At 43.6% G+C, this 20,134-nt stretch overlaps 1 protein-coding gene across 3 annotated transcripts in view; it reads left to right on the top strand.

Moving 5' to 3' along the window:
• The first annotated feature begins 577 nt into the window (after positions 1-577).
• LOC128115712 (zinc finger protein 878-like) overlaps positions 578-20,134 on the top strand; it is a 33,327-nt gene continuing 13,770 nt past the window's right edge. Inside the window, exons 1-3 of one of the 3 annotated variants that reach the window (XM_052746700.1) lie at positions 578-3,214; positions 17,920-18,046; positions 18,241-18,301. In XM_052746700.1, coding sequence (XP_052602660.1) covers positions 3,212-3,214; positions 17,920-18,046; positions 18,241-18,301 — 191 coding nt within the window. In that variant the 5' untranslated portion in view covers positions 578-3,211. Of the gene's footprint in view, positions 3,215-3,703; positions 4,113-17,919; positions 18,047-18,240; positions 18,302-20,134 lie in introns of those variants that run through there. The other 2 variants (XM_052746702.1, XM_052746703.1) reach the window with 2 other exon arrangements.

Below are 20,134 nucleotides of genomic sequence, written 5' to 3'. Positions count from 1 at the left end.
TGCATGAACTTAATCAACTATTTCATCAAGATGTTTCAGGAGTATCTATCTGTCAGTCCCCGGACAGTTTGCATAGAAGTTCCTGTAGCGAAAGTAAGTAAAGCAAACACTCCAGGGCAGGGAGCAGCATGGTTCTGCTTTGTGGATTCCATATAGATATAGAATCAATATAAATGTGTGTGTGTATATATATATATTAGTATGTGTGTGTGTGCATGAATGTATTTATGCACCACATGCATACGGTATGGTGTTAGAAACCTTTGAACTGGAGTCACAGATGGCGAGCCACCAGGTACATGTGAGGACCCACTTAGCCATCTCTCCAGTACTGTGGATCTTTAAGAAGTTTTGATGCGCCGGGCGGTGGTGGCGCACGCCTTTAATCCCAGCACTCGGGAAGCAGAGCCAGGCAGATCTTTGTGAGTTCGAGGCCAACCTGGGCTACAGAGCGAGATCCAGGACAGGCACCAAAACTACACAGAGAAACCCTGTCTTGAAAAACCAAAAAAAAAAAAAAAAAAAAAAAAAAAAAGAAGTAGTTGTTTTGATGCATATGTACAAGGTAGGTAGCACTTTTTTTTTTTTTTTTTGTTCCAAGTCACACTGGAATAGTTCTTTCTTTTAGGATATTTTCTCCTGTGACCTTCACAAAAGGGGCTATAATGATATTACAATGGCAGCAGGTCTTTTGAGGACTCAGACCTTTTATCAGTGCATTTGTGGATAAATGCATTAGTTTCTGAGAGTGGAAATGCTTAACGGCAGTTTCAAGTTTATTTAGTCACAAATGGGCATTCAACCATCAGGAGACACAGATACCAAGATGCTCCTGTAGTTTAAGTTGATTACTCCCTTGTCTGTTGGTTTGCCTGGGGTGTTCTCTTTCCTGGAAAGGTGGAAGCTTTTTGAAGCCGTTCATAACTATGATTTAGTCTGTTGCAGTTAGATGCATTGGGTGCATGACTAGGTGGGTGAGTATGGCTGTGATGGAACACCAACACCAAAGAGCAGATTGGAGAGGTGATAGGAGAATTCCCGCTGGGCTGCAGCTGGCCTGGCTCCAGAGTACTAGCACCTAACCTTAATTCATCTTTTGTTTCTCAGTTATCCTTTGTTTCTCTCACCATCCTACGTGAATTCTGTCTGAGGGTTTTCCAAGGACACAAAACCTATGCGAAACTTGGTTTGGGAAAACCCTGAAAACTGTGGCACCTGATGAATCGAGAAATTTGCACTTGGCATTGTATTTTGGGAGCTTCTTTCAGGTTGTTTTGAACATATGGAAATCAACTGGTTAAAGTGTAAATATTGAGAAAAATAAAAATGCCCTGGATGAAGGGAAAAGTGCTTCAGTCCTTAGAGACTGGATCTCCATGCAGCTGCAAAAGGCTAGACTCATTCTTAAGGTGCCTCTGAGTATTCTTTCCACGGATACTCGTGAACCCACACACCCATGCTGCAACAGAGAGGAAAGGGCTTATCTGGCTTACACTTCATATTATTGTGCATCATCAGAGGAAGTCAGGACAGGAACTCAAACAGGACAGGATCCTGGAGGCAGGAGCTGATGCAGAGACCATAGAGGGGATTTGCTCACTGGCTGGCTCCCCACTGGTTGCTCAGCCTGGCTTTCCAAGCCCCTAACCACAATGGGGTGGGCCCTGACCCATTGATCACTAATCGAGAAAATGCCCTACAGGCTTGCCTGTAGCCCGTCTTATCGAAGTATTTCCTCAACTTTGGTTCCCTCCTCTCAGATAACTCTAGTCTGTGTCAGCTTGACATAAAATTAGCTAGAACAGTGCAAGGACATGTGAAAGGACTCCCGGGTGGGGTGAGCTTCACACATGCCAGTCTGAGACCGTCAAGATCAGCTTGGCTTTCCTCCTGAGGTCAGCTTGGCAACCTCATGTCCAGAAGCAAGGCTTCCTACTTCTTTCTTCAGTGTCCCTAACCTTGCCACATTCAACCAACATTTAGAAAATTATTTTTACATACCTAATTGTGTATAGGTATAACAAAATTTTTATTTTTTTACATTTATTTATGTATATGTGTGTGAAGGTAACCCCCAGAGGCCAGAGAGGATAGTAGATGCTTTAGAGCAGTGGTTCTCAAACTGTGGCTTGTGACCCCTTCGACAAACCTCTATCTCCAAAAATATTTACATTACGATTCATAACAACAGAGCTACAGTTATGGAGTAGCGATAAAAATAACTTTATGGTTGGGGGTCACCACAACATGAAGGCTGAGAATTACTGCTTTAGAGATAGACTCAGTGGTGAGCTGCCACGGGCGGGTGCTGGGAACAGCAGTCTGCTCCTGTCCAAGAGCAGCAGGTGCTCTTAGTCACTAAGCTATCTTCCCAGCTCCTCAACCCAACATCCTAACATCCATTTTAACCCTGACATTTGTTTTCACCACAACAAGGAACGACATTTTGTACAGCAGCACGGATGACACACAGGATTCCATCCAATAGCCTCTGGGGGTACTGCTCTCACACGAGCAAACCCCCACACAGGTACACGTAAACATAATTAAAAATGACTATTTGTTTCAAGTACTTTGTTTTCAGTTTTATTCCTGTCTTATTTTTAATGCAGGTGTAATGGGGTCGAGGGCTGGGCCCAGGCCTTCACATATGCTCAGCAAAAGCTCTACCACAAAGATGCTTGTCTAGCCCTGACATATTCCTGGAAGGTACTTGGTCTTTGAGGGAGACCACAACAGCCCCAGAGCAGGGAGGCAGATACAGCCGCTGACTATAGCTCTGAAAGGCGTTTTCCACCCAACCCCAAGGTCTACAATTGCCTTCACACCTTCCAGCTTTCTTCAGCACCCCTTACTAGCCCTTCATGGGGCTCAGGCATGGGTGACAGCAGGATTCTGGGATCTGGAGAGGCCAAGAGCAGCAAAAGTTGCTTCTCCTGTCTCCCCAACCCCCAACCCCCACCCTGTGCTCCAGGAGGCGGGCCTAAGGCTTGCTGGCCTATCACGGTCTTATTTGAATGCATGTACTGCCCAATGAGGAGTTTGCTTCATAGGTGAGGGAATCTGTCACCATCAGTTCCATTTCTTTCTTTCCCTGGAAATTAGGCAAGTGTGTGTTCTTTGAAAGTCGATCCTAGATCCCAGGCCTGACAGGTCGCCTTCGCTGACTTCAGGAGCCTCGGGCGGACAGCAGGACAACCGGAGCCTAGAAATGGTAAGTGCCACCGGCCGTCCCAGATTGGGGGCGCTGGCGGGGCAAGGGGATGCTGCAATTCTGCCGAAATGGGTACGCGACCTCCCTCACACCTACATCTGGTCTGGCTCCGCTGGGCCGCGCTGCGGGGATCGCAGTGGGTGGAGCTGGGCCTGCAGGCAGAGAGGTGGTCTTGTCCATTCCTGCGGAGTCACTAGACAGATGGACGCCCCCAGCTCGAGTCTCTGCATTCTGGGAGGTGTTGACTGAGGGTCGTGAGGCACCTTGAGAATAAGTGGGACTCATGTGCGAAGGTGTAGGGGAGTGAAATCTGCGTGGGTGGTGACTGTTGAGGTCACTGTCCTCTCTTCCTAAAATCTTGCCACACCCCATACAGTCCAGTGTCTCTGGGAGCAGCTACCGAGAACACCTGTGACTCAGTGTTAAAAAAAAAAAAAGGCAAAACAAACAGATCTGATCTCCGATCTCTCCTGGCTGAGACCACTTTATTAAAACCACCGGGGATCCCAACCTTTCCCTTATGAAGGTTGAGTGTACTTATGGAGCTGGGGGACATACATACATATGTGCGTGTATGTGTGTGTTTGTGTGTGTATGTATGTTTGTATGTGCGCGCACGCGCATGCGTGCGCGTGTTTCTGTGTGTGTGTGTGTGTGTGTGTGTGTGTGTGTGTGTGTGTGTGTGTGTTGGTCCAGACGTTTTGGCTATTTTTTTGTGGTTTGACTGGAAGCAGGAAGGGCTGTTTTCGATTCTGGGTATATTATTTCCACAGGTGAAGCGGAATGGTCAAGCTGGGGCTGCGCAATTGTTCATGGCTAGAGGCATTGCCCAGCAGGCTTGACTCAATTTCTCCTGACCCAAGGCTTTTACCCATCACTAAGAGCAGTTGCCGTTAAGGTGGGGGAAACCAAGTCTCTATGGACTCTTATTTTCCTTCCGTTCCCTAATGTCTGGATACAGGATGGCGTAGTCATGGCTCTAGTCTTCATCAGTTCCTTCCGCATTCCCTTTTCACACTGCCAGAGCTTAGGCTAGGTTACGTCACAGGGAATCTTACCGCCCTCACTCCAAACCTTGTTGAGCAATTAACTCCCCTCATTCCCTCCAGAACTGAAGTTTGATTCTCCCTTCAGGACTTCAATACGGCCGCATGTGCCCTGATTCTATAACTCACCCAATGAATTTCTTCTCTGCCAAACTATAACATCGTTTATCTTAACAGTGACCCCGCGAGCCTTAAGCCGGTCACGTAAACAACAGACAGGTTTATGTGAACTTGGCGTTACCAACCTGTGCCCCGAGTCACATCCAGCCACCTGTTCTCAATAAGCCATTAAAAAGAGCCAAGTTATTAGTGAAAAGCAGAAAAAGACGCGTCAGTGTATGTGGATGAAATGGTCGCAGTAAAGAAGCCAGAATTGCCGCTCTGGGTGAAAGAGGGAAACGTTCATTACAAACTGCCCAGGCTGTCTCTCAGGAAAGCAGAGAGAGCCTAAAGGAGATAATGTTCCAGGGTTTTAAAGTAAGAGGTATCCAGGAGGAGGGTAGCCCCTGAGCTAGGGTTTGAAGTGTATATCTTGTAAGTAGGGACTGAAGGAGCTTAGAGGCTAGCATAGACCTCGATATCCTAATAGTCATCAAAAGCATATATATATAAAATTGGGAAAGCCATAGGTCCCTGTTGCCAGAGATAATGAGAATTTCATGTTTTAGCATGTAAGAACTATTTTCTCAAGTTCCTGAGGGAATGTTGGCTTTTGTATAACTGCCAGACTTTGGGAAAATGGATTTCCTGGGACCAGACAGACTGGATGCACATTGGAAAGAGGGACAGAGCTCTAGATGCAGGGAGGCCCCTTCAGGGTCCTGAAGTGAGAAAGTTTAAAGAGGACCAAGGACATGCAAATGCCAGCAGTGCTGGTCAAGGTGTGGTCCCGCCCTCCAATGACCTTCATTGTTGGATTCAGCCTCTTCCCAACAGGGGGTCTGACAAGGTGTTAGAGGATGTGAAATCCCTTTCTGAGAGAAAAGCTTCCTCCCCTGGTTGGCACCTTTTTCTTCTTTCAGCATGTGATTCTTAAGGAAATTCCCATTTCTTTGGGGTCCATTGTTTCAGTCTTTAGAAAATATCTTCACTTCTGCCAGGTAGGTTACAGTGTCAGAATTTATTAACTACTCATAGTCACCAGAATTGTCAGTTTCGTTGGTGGTAATTTGCCAAGTAAGCCTGACTTTCCTTTTTATCTGGACAGTGACAATCAGACTTAAACAAACAAACAAACAAACTAAACAAAACAAAACCCTCCAATCTTTTAACTTATTTGTTTGTGTTTTGAGACAGCCTTATTATGTAGTCCTGCCTGGCTTGGAACTCTACTATGTTGACCACACTGACTTGGAACTCCCATAGATCTGAGTGTTGGTACTAAAATTTATGTACCACCATGTTTGGCTTTTTATCCCAAATTAATTGTTGTGATTTGTTTGTTTGAAGACAGTATTTCACTATTTGGCACTGGCTGTCCTGCACCTATATAGATAGAGGAGGCTGTGAATGAACTCCCAGAGCTGCCTAGTTCTGCCTCCTAAGAACCAGGATGAAAGATGTGCACTACCACTCCCTTTATCCCAGTTTGATCATTGACACTACCCAGCAGATCACATAATGATAGACAGCTCAGGTTACAGAATGGCTAGGAAATGGTTGAAGAGGCTGCAGAGATCACAGCCTGGCCTGACGTCACAGGCCTAAGGGGAAGTCTGTAGGGACCAGGTCAGAAGTGCCAGCAGTGCAGGTGCAGAGATGCCGAATGCATCTGCCCTGGGAGGGCAGGCTGTCGGATGGTGAGTCTGAAGTGGGCTGAGTGTTTGGCCATGAAGAAACTGCTGGAGCAAGGTTGGGGTGGGGGACATGTTAGCAGGTTGGTGAGAAGTTTCCTGGCTTTTGACAACTGACCCTGTCATGACTCATGCCTGCCACACTTTCGTCTTTTACAGTCTCAGGAAGGGTTCCATCTGTTGTGGATCAAAAGCTCCTGTGTCTGGCGTTTCTGTTATGATTTGTTATATTTTCAGGTGTTGTTACTTATTGATATGGTCAATGTGTCTTGGTGTTCTGGCAGGTGGTGGGTGTTTACTTAGGTAAACAAGCTGTTCTTTTGTAAACAGTCCCCTTTTCCTGGCCCTGATGCTCTACGTGTAGCAAATCAGGTCAAGAACATAGGCTAGACTCTGTCACAAAGGTGATATTCTGTACAACACTAACCAAGAGCAGTCCCTGGCTGCTTTCCCTTCGTTGTCTAGGATGTCACAGATTCAAGGATTGGCCTCTATTGTAATTGTCACTGTCCTTGGAGTTTTTCCAAATATTGTTTTAAAATGCAAATTTGTGATAGGGGTAGGGCATGCCTGTATGTGAAAGAAGTGTTGCCGTAAGGAGTAGGCCCCTAGTGGTAGATCCGCAAGCACCTCTAGAGGTTAGCTGAAGAGGGCTGTTCTCTCTTAGGGAGGAGGAAACAGAGCTAAATATGGGTAAACAGAAGGAAAGAGAAGGTGGGAACCTGAGATGATGGAGGTGTGAAGTTGAAAGTACAGAGTCCATGTGTTAAATCTATTGCTGTCTTGGATTGTAGGGGTAGTGGGGCCTCACAGGACCACCCCTAACCTGGGCTTAGAGTTGTTGTATGACAGAATTTTCCTGGGGAGACTCAACACAATGCACATCTACTCACCCCAGAAAAGAGCCCAGAATAGTCCAAAGTATTGTTGATCCAGAGTCCAGTTGGTGAACAAATGCATGTTTATTTTGGGGCTACTAACAGGATTATGGAGGGGTTTTACAAAGAGCAGAAACAGCTCCAAAGCAGCTGCATCAGCAGAAAGCCCATCCCAGCGTAGGTGAAGACTCCTGGCCCTGCCACCCTTGATCTCTTTCTTTCTTTCTTTCTTTCTTTTTTTTAAGATTTATTTATTTATCTATTTATTTAATTATTTATTTATTTTGGTTTTCAAGACAGGGTTTCTCTGTGTAGCTTTGCGCCTTTCCTGGGACTCACTTGGTAGCCCAGGCTGGCCTCGAACTCACAGAGATCCACCTGGCTCTGCCTCCCAAGTGCTGGGATTAAAGGCGTTCGCCACCACCGCCCGGCGATTTATTTATTTCTTACGTACACAGAAGAGGGTGCCAGATCTCATTACAGATGGTTGTGAGCCACCATGTGGGTGCTGGGAATTGAACTCAGGACCTCTGGAAGAATAGTCGGTGCTCTTAACCTCTGAGCCATCTCTCCAGCCCCACCCTTGATCTCTTCTTTTTTTTTTTTTTTCCCTTGATCTCTTCTACTCAGCTTCCATGCAGCCCCAGTGCCAAGATCTCTTCCAGCAGTTTGGCTGGACAGAGGCTCTACCCTAGCGGCTGCTTACTCTCTTTTATACTGCTGGTGAGGCGGCTCAACAGTCTTCCAAGTTTCTATACTTTATTTAAATTCTTTTGTCTTTTTTTCTCTTAAGATTCATTTATTTTATTTTATGCATTTAAGTGTTTTGCTTGCATATCAATATGTACCACATGTGTTCCTGATGCCCAGGGATGTCAGAAGAGAGTATTGGATACCCTGTAAGTGAAGGTACAGGTGGTTGTGAACCACCATGTGGGTACTGGAATTGAATTCAGGTTTTTTTTTTTTTTATTATGTATACAGCATATATGACAGCAGGCTAGAAGAGGGCACCAGATCTCGTTACAGATGGTTGTGAGCCACCACGTGGTTGCTGGGAATTGAACTCAGCACCTCTGGAAGAGCTCTTAACCTCTGAGCCATCTCTCCAGCCCGAACTCAGGTTTTTTTTTATAAGAGCAATAAGTGCTCTTAACCTCTAGGCAATCTCCATCCACCCACCCCCAAATTTCTGTGCTTTCTGTATATATGACCTTTTGTTTACCTTCTTGGAACAAACATTTCAATTTAGAGGAATATGACATAGAAGAGCTAGTTTATTTTTTTAAATAATAAAGATTTATTTTGATCATCATAGTATCAACATTATGACAAGAACCAATGCAATAAGGATCAAAAGATGCTGATACAACCAGGCCGTGGTGGCACATGCCTTTAATCCCTGCACTTGGGAGGCAGAGGCAGGTGGATCTCTGTGAGTTCAGGCTAACCTAGCCTACAAAGAGAGTCCCAGGACAGCCGGAGCTGTTACACAGAGAAACCCTGTCATGAAAAAACTAAAAACAAACAAACAAACAAAAAGATGTCACCGCATCCAAGTATGTGTGAAACAAAACTTGATTTTTGTTTCAATTTTTTTTCTTTTTTGTTATATGTTTTTTGAGACAGCCTTTCTCTGTATCCCTGGCTGACCTAGAACTCGCTCTGTAGACCACTTTGGCCTTGAACTCAGAGATCCTCCTGTTTCTGCCTCCTGAGTGCTGGGATTAAAGGTGAGCGCCACTACCAGTCAGCTCTGTTGAATTTCATAATGTGAAGACCATATCAGTCCCCAACACAAACCCAAGGAAATCAGACCTCCTCTTTTGTTTCTCCTAAGATGGCCACATTAAGATTTTAAAGTTTTCTTTTCTAGGTGTAGAGTGATAACTAAGCTTTTAAGAGTTCATACTGCTCTGCAGAGGACCCAGTTTCATTTCCTTACTTCCACATCAGGTGACTCACAGCTACCTGTAAATCCAGGTCACTCTTCTGGCTTCTGAGTACACTACACTCATGTACACATACCTAAAACATGCACACACATTAGAAATAAAACTAAACTCTTAAAAAAAAAAAAGTATGCCCCTTGTCAATGCTGTTTCTCCAATTAGCGTATCATAGTGGCTGGTGGCCAAGCTTAACATATAAGTCCAGCCAGGATCAGGAAGTTTTGTTTTAAAATTTTAATTACATTATAAAGTAGAAGGACTTTGGGCTAATTTCCAAGTTTTAATTTATCTGAGGACTCATTATTCTCTGTCTAGCTATTTTGAATCGTAACTTTTAGTCTTATAATATGTATGCAAAGCCAGAGGTGTTGGAGTTCCTGGAGGTACTGAGTTACAGGCAGTAGACAGCTACACAATGTAGGTGCTGAGATGTGAACTGAGGTCCTCTGCAAGAGCAGCAAGTACTGTTGAGCCATCTCTCTAGTTGGGACCCACTCATTTTACAAGCAAATTTGGTACTGTGTTTACAATATAAACTATAACGTATGAGCACACATAGACAATATTTAATGATTTATTTATTTTTATTGCATGTGCATTGGTGTTTTGCCTACATATATGTCTGTGAGGGTGTCAGATCCCTGGGAACTGGAGTTGCAGACAGTTGTGAACTGCCATGTGGGTGCTAGGAATTGAACCTGGGTCCTCTAGAAGAGCAGCCAGTCCTCTTAACCACTGAGCCATCTCTCTAGCCCCGAGGACATGAGTTTTAATAGGAACAATGTAGAAAAGTTACATGCAAGCACACAGATCACTAGAAGCATACAATAACTGTTTGACTTTGATCTAATTTAATTTATTTTTATTATTATTATTTTGTTTTTTTTTCTTTTTTCCAGGACAGGGTTTCTCTGCATAGCCTTGGCTGTCCCGGAACACACTCTGTAGACCAGGTTGGCCTCCAATTCACAGAGATCTGAGTGCCTCTGCCTCCTGAGTGCTAAGATCAAAGGCTTGTACCCATACCACCCAGCTTTAATTTACTTTTAAAGATACTATTTTTATTTATGCTTTCAGAATTTCATATTGAGAGAAATGAGGACATGACTGCCCCTAGGTATGGTTGAGGAGAAGGTTTTTATGATAAATGTGAGGGAGAGTACAGCCAGAGGCACCTGGAAGAATCAGACTGAAATGGGCCATGAGAGGAGAGAGGGTCAGGGTGGAGTGAGAGAGGAGGACCAAGAGAGAGGGACAAAAGGACCAAGAGAACTGAAAGAAGAGACCAAGAGAGGAACTGAGGGCCAGTAGACCCAAGAGAGCAGGTAGCCAAAATTGCAGGGTTATAGAAGAAAGAGAAACTGGGGGAAGGGAAGGGAAGCCCCAGGGCTGGAAAAGTTTAGGGTAGGGGCCAGAATGAGAAGAACAGAGAAGAGCAACAGGTGCTCAATGAGCCTGGTGTCCAGCAGATATTTCAGTGTGCCAATAGGCAGTTCAGTTATCCTCTTGTCTTGGGTTTCTTTGAGCTCCGTCAAGTACATATGGGCAGTATATTTGAGCATATTACATGTCCACCCTCTTTCTCCTAACATCTCCATTCCCTACTTCATTTTCTCTCTCTTTTTAATGTTCTACTGAGTCCAAGTTTTGCTTATATGCATAGCTCTAAGGCCATGCATGGAGCATAGTTGATTTTCGAAGGGCCAGGACTTTAAAACAAACTGACTTTCCCTCTCCTAGATGCCATTAACTATGAGTAGCTCCTCGGTTAATGGGGACGGGTATTCCAGCCCCTCTCCATCCAGGCTGGAATGTTGACCAGCTTGATCTTGTACGGATGAACAGAAGTGCTGTTATTTTATACTGTAGTCCTGTAGTGTCCACTAGACAGTTTTACTCCAATCTCTGGCTTTCGCAGTCCTTCTGCCCCCTCTTCCTCAATGTTCCCTGAGCCTGGGGGAATAGAGTGGGGGATAGAGGCGTGGTGTAGATATCCCACTCATGCCCCAGCACTCCATACACGGTTCTTCACTTCACATTGACAAGTTGCGGGTTCCTGCATTAAGCAATGTTCACTGCACACAGAAACATCTCCCATGAGGATAAGTGTGGCACTTGTGACCATAGAGATAGGCATTTTGAAAGTGTTACCATACAATAAAATAGATTTACTCCTCAGGCCTGTGACCTTTCCAGCTTTCAGTCAGATTTACAGGAACAGACATGTTTTTCCTCATGTGGAATGGGGCTTAGGTCCAGTCAGAATGAAATCTGTTGTTGCCTTAGTTGACAACCTGTGGCTTCTGGGAGGGAGCATAGTGCCCTGTGGAGGGGACTGGTTTTAGACATTTATTATAGACATTTGTTGCAGTTAATAGCTTTGGTCAAGTGTTTTACTTTAAAGCGTGTTTTAGAAATTATAGAGGTGACATGTTGGTGAATTAGAACTTTGTCTAAGATCATGTGCCATCTTTTGATTGTTTTATTATCCAGTGACTTTCTCAAATAAAAATGGTGTGATGGGCCAGTGTAATGACACACTTGAGAAGAGGGAATCTCAGTTGAGGAAATGGTTCCATGAAAACGGCCTGTGTGCATGCCTTCAGGGCATTTCCTTGATTGTTAATTAATGTGGGAGGGCCTACTCCAATGTGGGTGTTGCCATGCCAGGTTATATGGGCCTGGGCTTGTACAGTGCTCACCTCTGCTCTCTGCCTCAGTTCTTGTCTGCATGTTCTTTCCTTGAGTCTCCTGCTTTGGTTTCCCCAATAATTGACTGTGACCTGTAATCCATATGAACACTTTCCTGCCCAAGGTGCCTTTGGTCATGGTGATACAGCAACAGAAAGTAAAATAAGACACGAATAAAATGAATTACTTGTCATGAGTCCTGTTTGATGTTTGACTAAGGACCAGACCAAAGAACCTAGCTATATACCTTGTAATACTGTGTAGCAGTAATACCCACACTACTACTACCCGTTCACCATATCCAATCGAGGGGCTGAGGATCAAAAAAGAGACAAGAACAGTGGGTCATTTGTCTCAGCAGAATGCTGAATGCCGTTTATTAAAGGAGGGAGGAGGCCTTAAATACAGGCTTACAGCACAGTGAGAGAACCCCGGAGGGCAGAAGTTCACTACAGATGTTTTACATTCTTGCATCCTAGCTGTTTACACCAAATGCAGGATACACAAACAAAGAACTTCCAGCAAGTGTTCAGGAGGAAGGAAACCGGCAGGGAATTAGCGTATGGAGCACATCTGGTCAAAGTCAGCAAGCAGGGCAACAGCTACTCAAGAAATGGGGGGCCAGGGTCTAACAGGTCCCCCCTTTTTACTAAAAAATGAACTTCTGTCTTAGGCTTCATGGGACATCAGTGTGTCACTTTACCCATCATAGAGAGTACCTGCCCAGGCCCCACAGGTCCCCTGCCTTAGGTTTGTGCATGCCCTCCAGGCATTACCCATCATTTAATACTCCTTATTATACAGGCTCAGCCATGTGTGAGCTGTAGAGTTAACTGCTGCCAAAGATCTCAAAGTGGCACTGGGCTTGCAATGTGTGTGTTTGTCACAGAAAAGACCAACAGAAGTCCTAACCCACCCATAGCCAGTAGGCTAAAGACAATTGAGCCATTCCCTTCCTAAATGAGCCTTACAACAAATTGGAGTCCTCGTAAGATGGTATCCCAAAAGCAAGTGGAACTTGAGTTTTATAAATTTTAGAACTACCAAAGCCAATCGAAATGTATGTAACTATTGAATTAAATTTATCATACCCAATAGAATGAAGGAGTAATTAACTGTCGTAGCTACTTTTGCTGCCAGGGTCTCCACTGTGCTGGCTGTAGTAACCAACTATGAAAAAGCAATCCCAGAAACAGTAGCAGCGGTGGCTGCCACTGCTATAATAGCAACAACAGCAGCAGTAATGTCAAATTCTCTTCTGGAGCGTGTGAGCACCATCTGTGTCTAACTGCCACAGTCCACTGGCATGGATACAACTCCAGGAACATGAACCACCAAGGCCCATTTTTCTTGATCCCAGCACGACTTAAGCTGGCAGCTCTGCAAAAGAACAACCAAGAACCACAAAGAAAAAACAGACAGCACACAAGGAGCAGAACTAATGGTTTCATAATGGCTACATTTTAGGCTCACAAATTTCAAGGTATCTTCAAAAGGGAGCTAGATGAATTTCAGGAGGCCAATAAAAACCATTCCTGAAAAGTAGGTACTACACCAGCTTGAAGAGGATTACGAAAATGAAAAGGCTTAGCTGGCATGGTAATGTTAACAAATGGAGGTCAGTGACCTTCAGGGTTATCCTTAATCTCCAAGGTGCCTGCCTGGGTGACACATTCTCAAACATACTTGAAAAAGCAATTACATTACCTTCTGAAGAATCCAACCACATGGCTACAGTTCCTAGGCTTATCTTAATGCTTGTCAAGGCTGGCTGTATTGGGCTTTCAATCCCCACTGGTATCAGAAGGGGAGAGTTTTTCACGAAGGCCCAATAGGTCTCTTCCATGTTGGGATTCGGCAGCAGCCACAGGGCACACACAGTGCTTGGGAACCCAAAGAGGAACCTCATTGTCCTGCGGAAAGACACAAACAGAATCCCAGGCCCACATCAACACCGGATCGGGTCTCCTCCAAGTGCCAGTAGAAAGATCCTTCCATTGCACCAGAGGATGATTTGCAACAGGAGCCCTCCAGTGCTTATCTGCAGTGGATACTCCAGCAGAATCCACCGATAAAAAATTTAAAATATATAAAACAAGGGAAAGAATAGAATGTGGAGAGGAAAGATGAGCCCCTAGCTCCCCCCTTTTTACTTTAGCAAAATACGTTTTTAAGGTACGATGGCAGCGTTCTACTATAGCCTGTCCTTGAGGATTATAAGGAATACCAGTCTTATTAACGACAGAAAAATCTTGGCAGAATTTTGAAAATGCTGTACTGCTGTAGGTGGGACCATTATCAGTCTTTATGCATTTTGGCACTTCCATATAAGCAAAAGCATGGAGACCATGATTCTTTTCATCCTTAACCTTCTCACTTGAATGGGCAGAGGCAAAAATTAGAGTGGAATATGTGTCGATAGATAGATGGACATACTGTAATTTTCCAAAGGAAGGCACATGTGTGATGTCCATCTGCCACACATGATAAAATAAAAGTCCTCAGGGATTAACTCCCAAATGAGTAACAGGTAAAAATTCAACACAAATAGGACATGATTTAACTATCTGGATGGCTTGTTCCCCGGTTATGCCTGTGTGATGATAGAGAGATCCAGCATTAAGATGATAATGTTGATGCAACTGAGTAGCCTTATCAAAGGCAGAACAAACTAATATGACAGCCATACGAGTAATGGCATCAGCCCTCTCATTACCTTCACTTAGAGGTCCAAGCAATTGAGTGTGAGCTCTAATATGGCCCACATAAAGGTTATATGAGTGGGACCATATGAGTCCTTGCACTTGCAATAAATATTCATCAATGGGAGAAATGGATGGTATGTAGGCTGTTGTCTCCAAAGGCATAATGGCACATGCCACATATTGGCTATCAGTATAACTATTTACAAGCTCATCAGAAAACATCTGTAAAGCAAGCAACAGTGCCTGTACCTCCGCCATCTGGGCAGAAGTGCTCTGGACTTTCATTCTCTTCACTATGTTACCAGAAACCACCACAGCAAAACCACGTGAAGTGCCATCAGTAAATACCACATGGGCCTGAGGAATAGGAGTCATCTGTACTGTCTTGGGAAATATAACAGGATGCAATTGAAAGAATTGACACACATCATTGGTAGTGAGCATCAAACTGACCCAGCATGGAGCATGTCAATATGGCCCAATCATTATCATTAGCTGACAACCATGTTTTTTGAGACTGGGTGTATGGGGTCACCACAATATCTGGCTCCTTACCAAGAGTTTGAATACTGATCTTGATTCCCTTAAATATAATCTGAGCAACAGCCTGAGGATAATGAGTAATGGTTTTCACTGGAGAAGCTGGGGAATGTACCAATAGAATAGGGCCTGTTTGCCAAAACACCCCAGAAGATGAATGAGAAAAACAAAATATCAAATACAATAAGGGAGAAGAAAGATCTTTATAATGCACGTGAGCCTGCTCCAGGGCCTCTTGCACACATTGTAGGGCTGTACGCCCTTCAGCTGTTAATTCGCGGGGAGATAAAGGGTCAGGGTCACCCTTTAAGACATCATACAAAGGACGAAGTTGACCTGCTGGATTCTTTAAAGTGGGCCGAAGCCATTGAATATCTCCCAGAAAGGTTTGGAAATCATTAAGCGTGTGTAGGTGATCCTTACGCAGAGTAATCTTTTGTGGACGTATGCCTGTGCATAACAATTCATGACCTAAATAATGATAGGAAAAAGATACCTGTAACTTTTCTGGGGCTATTTGTAAATTAGTCAGGTTTAGAATCTCTTGTAATTTAGAAAAGGCATCAAAAACAAGTTTTTTATCTTTAGCAGCCAATAAAATATCATCCATATAGTGAATTATATAAACATCTGGAAAAGCTTTTCAAATTGGAGCTATGGCCAAAGACACATAAATTTGACATATAGTAGGGCTATTGGCCATTCCTTGGGGCAAGACCACCCACTGATAATCTCTGATAAGGTTCTTTGAGGTTTTCCGATGGAACACTAAAAGCAAAGCGAGGACTGTCCTCGAGCTGCAAAGGAATGGTGAAGAAACAATCCCTCAAGTCAATCACAATTAAATGCCAATGTTTAGGAATTGCCACAAAGGTAGGCAAACTAGGCTGTGTTGCTCCCATGAGAAGCATGGTTTTATTTACAGCTCTAAGATCCTGTAATAGCCTCCATTTTCCTGATTTCTTTTTAATAAGAAATATAGGTGTGTTCCAAGGTGAAGTGGAAGGAATGATATGTCCAGCATCTAATTGTTCCTTAACTAATGCATTCGCAGCCTCCAATTTTTCTTTAGTAAGGGACCGTTAATTATAAAAGTATTAAGTACATCCTCTATAGGATTTTTTTTTTTTTTTTTTGGTTTTTCGAGACAGGGTTTCTCTGTGTAGTTTTGCGCCTTTCCTGGGACTCACTTGGTAGCCCAGGCTGGCCTCGAACTCACAGAGATCCGCCTGGCTCTGCCTCCCGAGTGCTGGGATTAAAGGCGTGCACCACCACCGCCCGGCAGCCTCTATAGGATTTTAAGAGGTAACTTTAGGTAATACTCTTCTAGAGTATTTTTATAAAAATAAAAATTTTCATATTGTAAAGAGCCTTTTATTCCTCTATTACTACTGGGAAGAGGCTTTTTTCTTTCCTTTATTTTTCTTTTACAAGGGCCTTAAAATCTTTAGGCCTAGTTTCAATATTTTTCCCCTTTTTACCGGGAAAATCCTTTTTTCTTGATTAAAATTTTCTCCCCTTTCTAAAGGGAAATTTCCTTTCCTTTCTTCTTCTCTATTGGGAAGATTTCCTTTTTTATTTTCTTTCTTTCCCTTTAATCTGGTATATTAAGTCCCCCAGAGACCAGGAACCAAGGACTAACATTTTGGAGAATCTGAATGAAATCTTTAGCTGTCCTGCTCTTAACGGTGGTGCCCTGCTGCTTCAGCAGTCCAATTAACTGTTCCTCCAGGAGCGACAGCGAACTAGCTGCACCCATAACAATTCACCTGACCTTACCTTTTCTTTAAATTGCTGGCCAGCCTTACTTTCGGGTGTCCATCAGCGGCGTCCCTTCTTTCTCGGATCTCAGTGGAACCTCCACTTGTAGCAGTAATGCCGCGCTACCACTACTCATTCACCATGTCCGAGCAAGGGGCTGAGGATCAAAAAAAGAGACAAGAACAGTAGGTCATTAGTCTTAGGAGAATACCAAATGCATTGAAGGAGGGAGGAAACCTTAAATACAGGCTTACAGCACAATGGGAGAACCCCAGTACAGATGTTTTACATTCTTGCATCCTAGCTGTTTACACCAAATGCAGGATACACAAACAAAGAACCTCCAGTAAGTGTTCAGGAGGAAGGAAACAGGCAGGGAATTAGCATATGGAGGACATCTGGTCAAAGTCAGCAAGCAGGGCAACAGCTACTCAAGAAATGGGAGGCCAGGGCCCAACAATACTGGCCTTTAGTGCAATCACAGAACTTATATTCAGGCTCCTAACAATTTTGTAGGAAGTATTAAGTAGAAGCCTGCTGAGATGGCTCAGCAGGTAAAGGCACTTGCTATGCAACCCTCATGGTCTGAAGTCAATCTCTAGAACCCTTGCTAAATTAGAAAGAAAGGACCAACTCCCACAAGCAGTTGCTGATTTTCACTTAGAGCACTGTGGCATCCTCACATTCTCCACACAATACACATTAAATCAAGGTTTTAGAAAGGTGTACAAATACTGTCTACCAAACCAGATGATACAGAATCATCATGTAGGGAATATGTTGGTTTCTAACCAGATAGCATCCCTCTGATGACCATGTGAAACTATTGCTAAGATTCTTAGGGGAAACAGGCAATGATATTTTTAACTTGGGGTATAATTGTCATCAACTATCTGAGAAATCTACCTTGTTCTTTACAGCTATGAGGGGAAGGAATCATTGGAGATCTCAGTTCCCAGATGCCAGGAGACTATTTTGTCCAGCATTTCTAAGCACACACATTCTAAGGACTGCTGATATTGACTCCCTGGAGGGTATTAGATCATCAGAATTTGTGATGAAAGTTGTTAGAAAGATGCAGTGCAGAAAGAGAAACTAGCACAGTGGTGTGCACAAGAGCTCATGCTATCTTCATGTTTCCTTCCCAGAAAGCTCTAATTCACTTTTAGCATTTGTGTTTGGGGGAATCCTAGTCTGAATGAGCAGTAGAGTGTGATGACCAAGACAACTTGGTCATGACACGATATAGAACATAGTCATGTCAACTTCTCATTAACTCTGTGTACATCTCCAGTACCATGAGGCTCACTTTTCGGGAAATATATGTGTGTATTTTTAGGAGTCATTGAGCTTTGAGGATGTGGCTGTGAAGTTCACCAAGGAGGAGTGGGCTCTGCTGGATCCATCCCAGAAGAAGCTGTACAAAGATGTGATGCAGGAAACCTTGAGGAACCTGGCTGCTATAGGTACACATGAGCATTGCCTTTTCTAACGCATCAACAGGACAGTGTTTCTAGCTTATCAGTGTTGATGTATAAATTGGAATATGGGAAGCTGAATGGGAAGGGGTATGTGAGATCACTTATACCTTCAACTTAGCTGTTATCTATTTTTTCTGTTATTAATAATTCTTAACTATTTCTCTGGTTCTACATTTTAGGGAACAAGTTGGAAAACAAGAAGGTTGCAAATGAGTATAAAAATCTCTGCAGAAAATTAAGGTAATTTATTTTCCAAAGCCACATTCTATAGTGCTGTTGTGTTAGGACATTTTACAACAACGTAAAAGAGGTATTTAATATCCAGCATCAAACTAATTTCATCTCAGAAAATTTTCTCCTAAAATTTCTGTCTTAAACATCAGTACTAGAAGATGTCAAATACAGTTGTCTTGGACAACTAGAATATGATGATGTCACATGTGATGTGTTATCGTAGTTCATATATACAAACTTTATGCCATACAGAATGTCTTAGTTTGGCTTTGTATTGCTGGGATGAAGTCCATGAGCCAAAGCAACGTGGAGTGGAAAGGGTTAATTTCAGCTTGCAGTTTGCAGTCCCTGAACAAGGGAAGTCAGGGCATGAACTCAAGCAGAAAGCTCTGGGCAGAGGCCATGGAGGATTGCTGCTTCTTGTCTTGCTCCCCATGGCTTGCTCAGTTTGCCTTCTTATACACCTTTTGACCACCTCCTCATGAACAGCACTGATAAGAGGGGATTGGACCCATCCACATAAGTCATCAATAAAATCTCCACAGGCTTCCTCTCAAGACAAAATAGTGGGGCATTTCTCAATTGAAGTTCCCTCATATGATTCTAGGTTTTGTAAAGCTGACATAATGCTAACCAGCAAAATCGACGCATTGTCAACTTCAAACACAAACACATCACTGTTAACATATAAACTTTCCTGTAGCTAGAGTTTTCCTGCCTGGCCCACAGTCAGGACAAATCTCTCTCACCTGCCAGTCCCACAGCCACTCAGACCCGACCAAGTAAACACAGAGACTCATATTGGTTACAAACTGTATGGCCGTGGCAGGCTTCTTGCTAACTGTTCTTACAGCTTAAATTAATCCATTTCCATAAATCTATACCTTGCCACATGGCTCATGGCTTACCGGCATCTTCACATGCTGTTTGTCATCGTGGCGGCTGGCAGTGTCTCTCTGACTCAGCCTTCCACTTCCCAGCTTTATTTTCCTCCTTGTCCCGCCTACACTTCCTGCCTAGCCAATGGCCAATCAGTGATTTATTTATTGACCAATCAGCAACACATTTGCCATACAGAACATCCCACAGCACTTTCCTATTTGTTTGTCCACAAGATGTCATGTTAATGTTAATATCACAGTTAAAATACAAAAAAGTTGGGCAGTGGTGGCACATGGCTTTAATCCCAGTACTTGGGAGGCAGAGGCATGTGGATATCTGAGTTCAAGGTTGGCCTGGTCTAGAGGGCTATTTCCAGACTAGCCATGGCTACACAGGGAAGCCTTGAATAATCAAAAAACAAAACAAAACAAAACAAAAAAAGCATACCCCCCACAATGAAAAAAGCAAGAAAAGATAAGAAAAAGTTACCATATTTCTTTTCTTTTCTTTCTTTCTCCTTCCTTCCTTCCTTCCTTCCTTCCTTCCTTCCTTCCTTCCTTCCTTCCTTCCTTCCTTCCTTTTCTTCTTCTTCTTCTTCTTCTTCTTCTTCTTCTTCTTCTTCTTCTTCTTCTTCTTCTCTCTCTCTCTCTCTCTCTCTCTCTCTCTCTCTCTCTCTTTCTTTGGCTTAATTCACTTTATTTTTTCTTGTATAAAAACCCTTATATGGTGGTCACAGCTGCAGCCTGAGTTCTCTGAACAGAGACTCTGGTGTGGGTTTTCACAAGATGGTCAGTGAATTCCTGATAAGGAGTCTTGGTGAACATGGTATTTTTCCAGAGGTCAGGGGTCAGGTAGCTGTAGGTCTTAGATGTGGCATCAAAGGTGGCCTTGGCAAAGTTGCCCAGGGTGGCAGTGCAGCCCCTGGCTGATGTGGAGCAGTCATCAATATCGGCCACC

Source organism: Peromyscus californicus, unplaced genomic scaffold, assembly GCF_007827085.1.
Source record: "Peromyscus californicus insignis strain IS unplaced genomic scaffold, ASM782708v3 Scaffold_1__1_contigs__length_55948999, whole genome shotgun sequence".
Lineage (NCBI taxonomy): Eukaryota > Metazoa > Chordata > Mammalia > Rodentia > Cricetidae > Peromyscus > Peromyscus californicus.
Note: the sequence above shows the minus strand (reverse complement) of the source record. Positions and strands in the feature narration are given on the sequence as shown.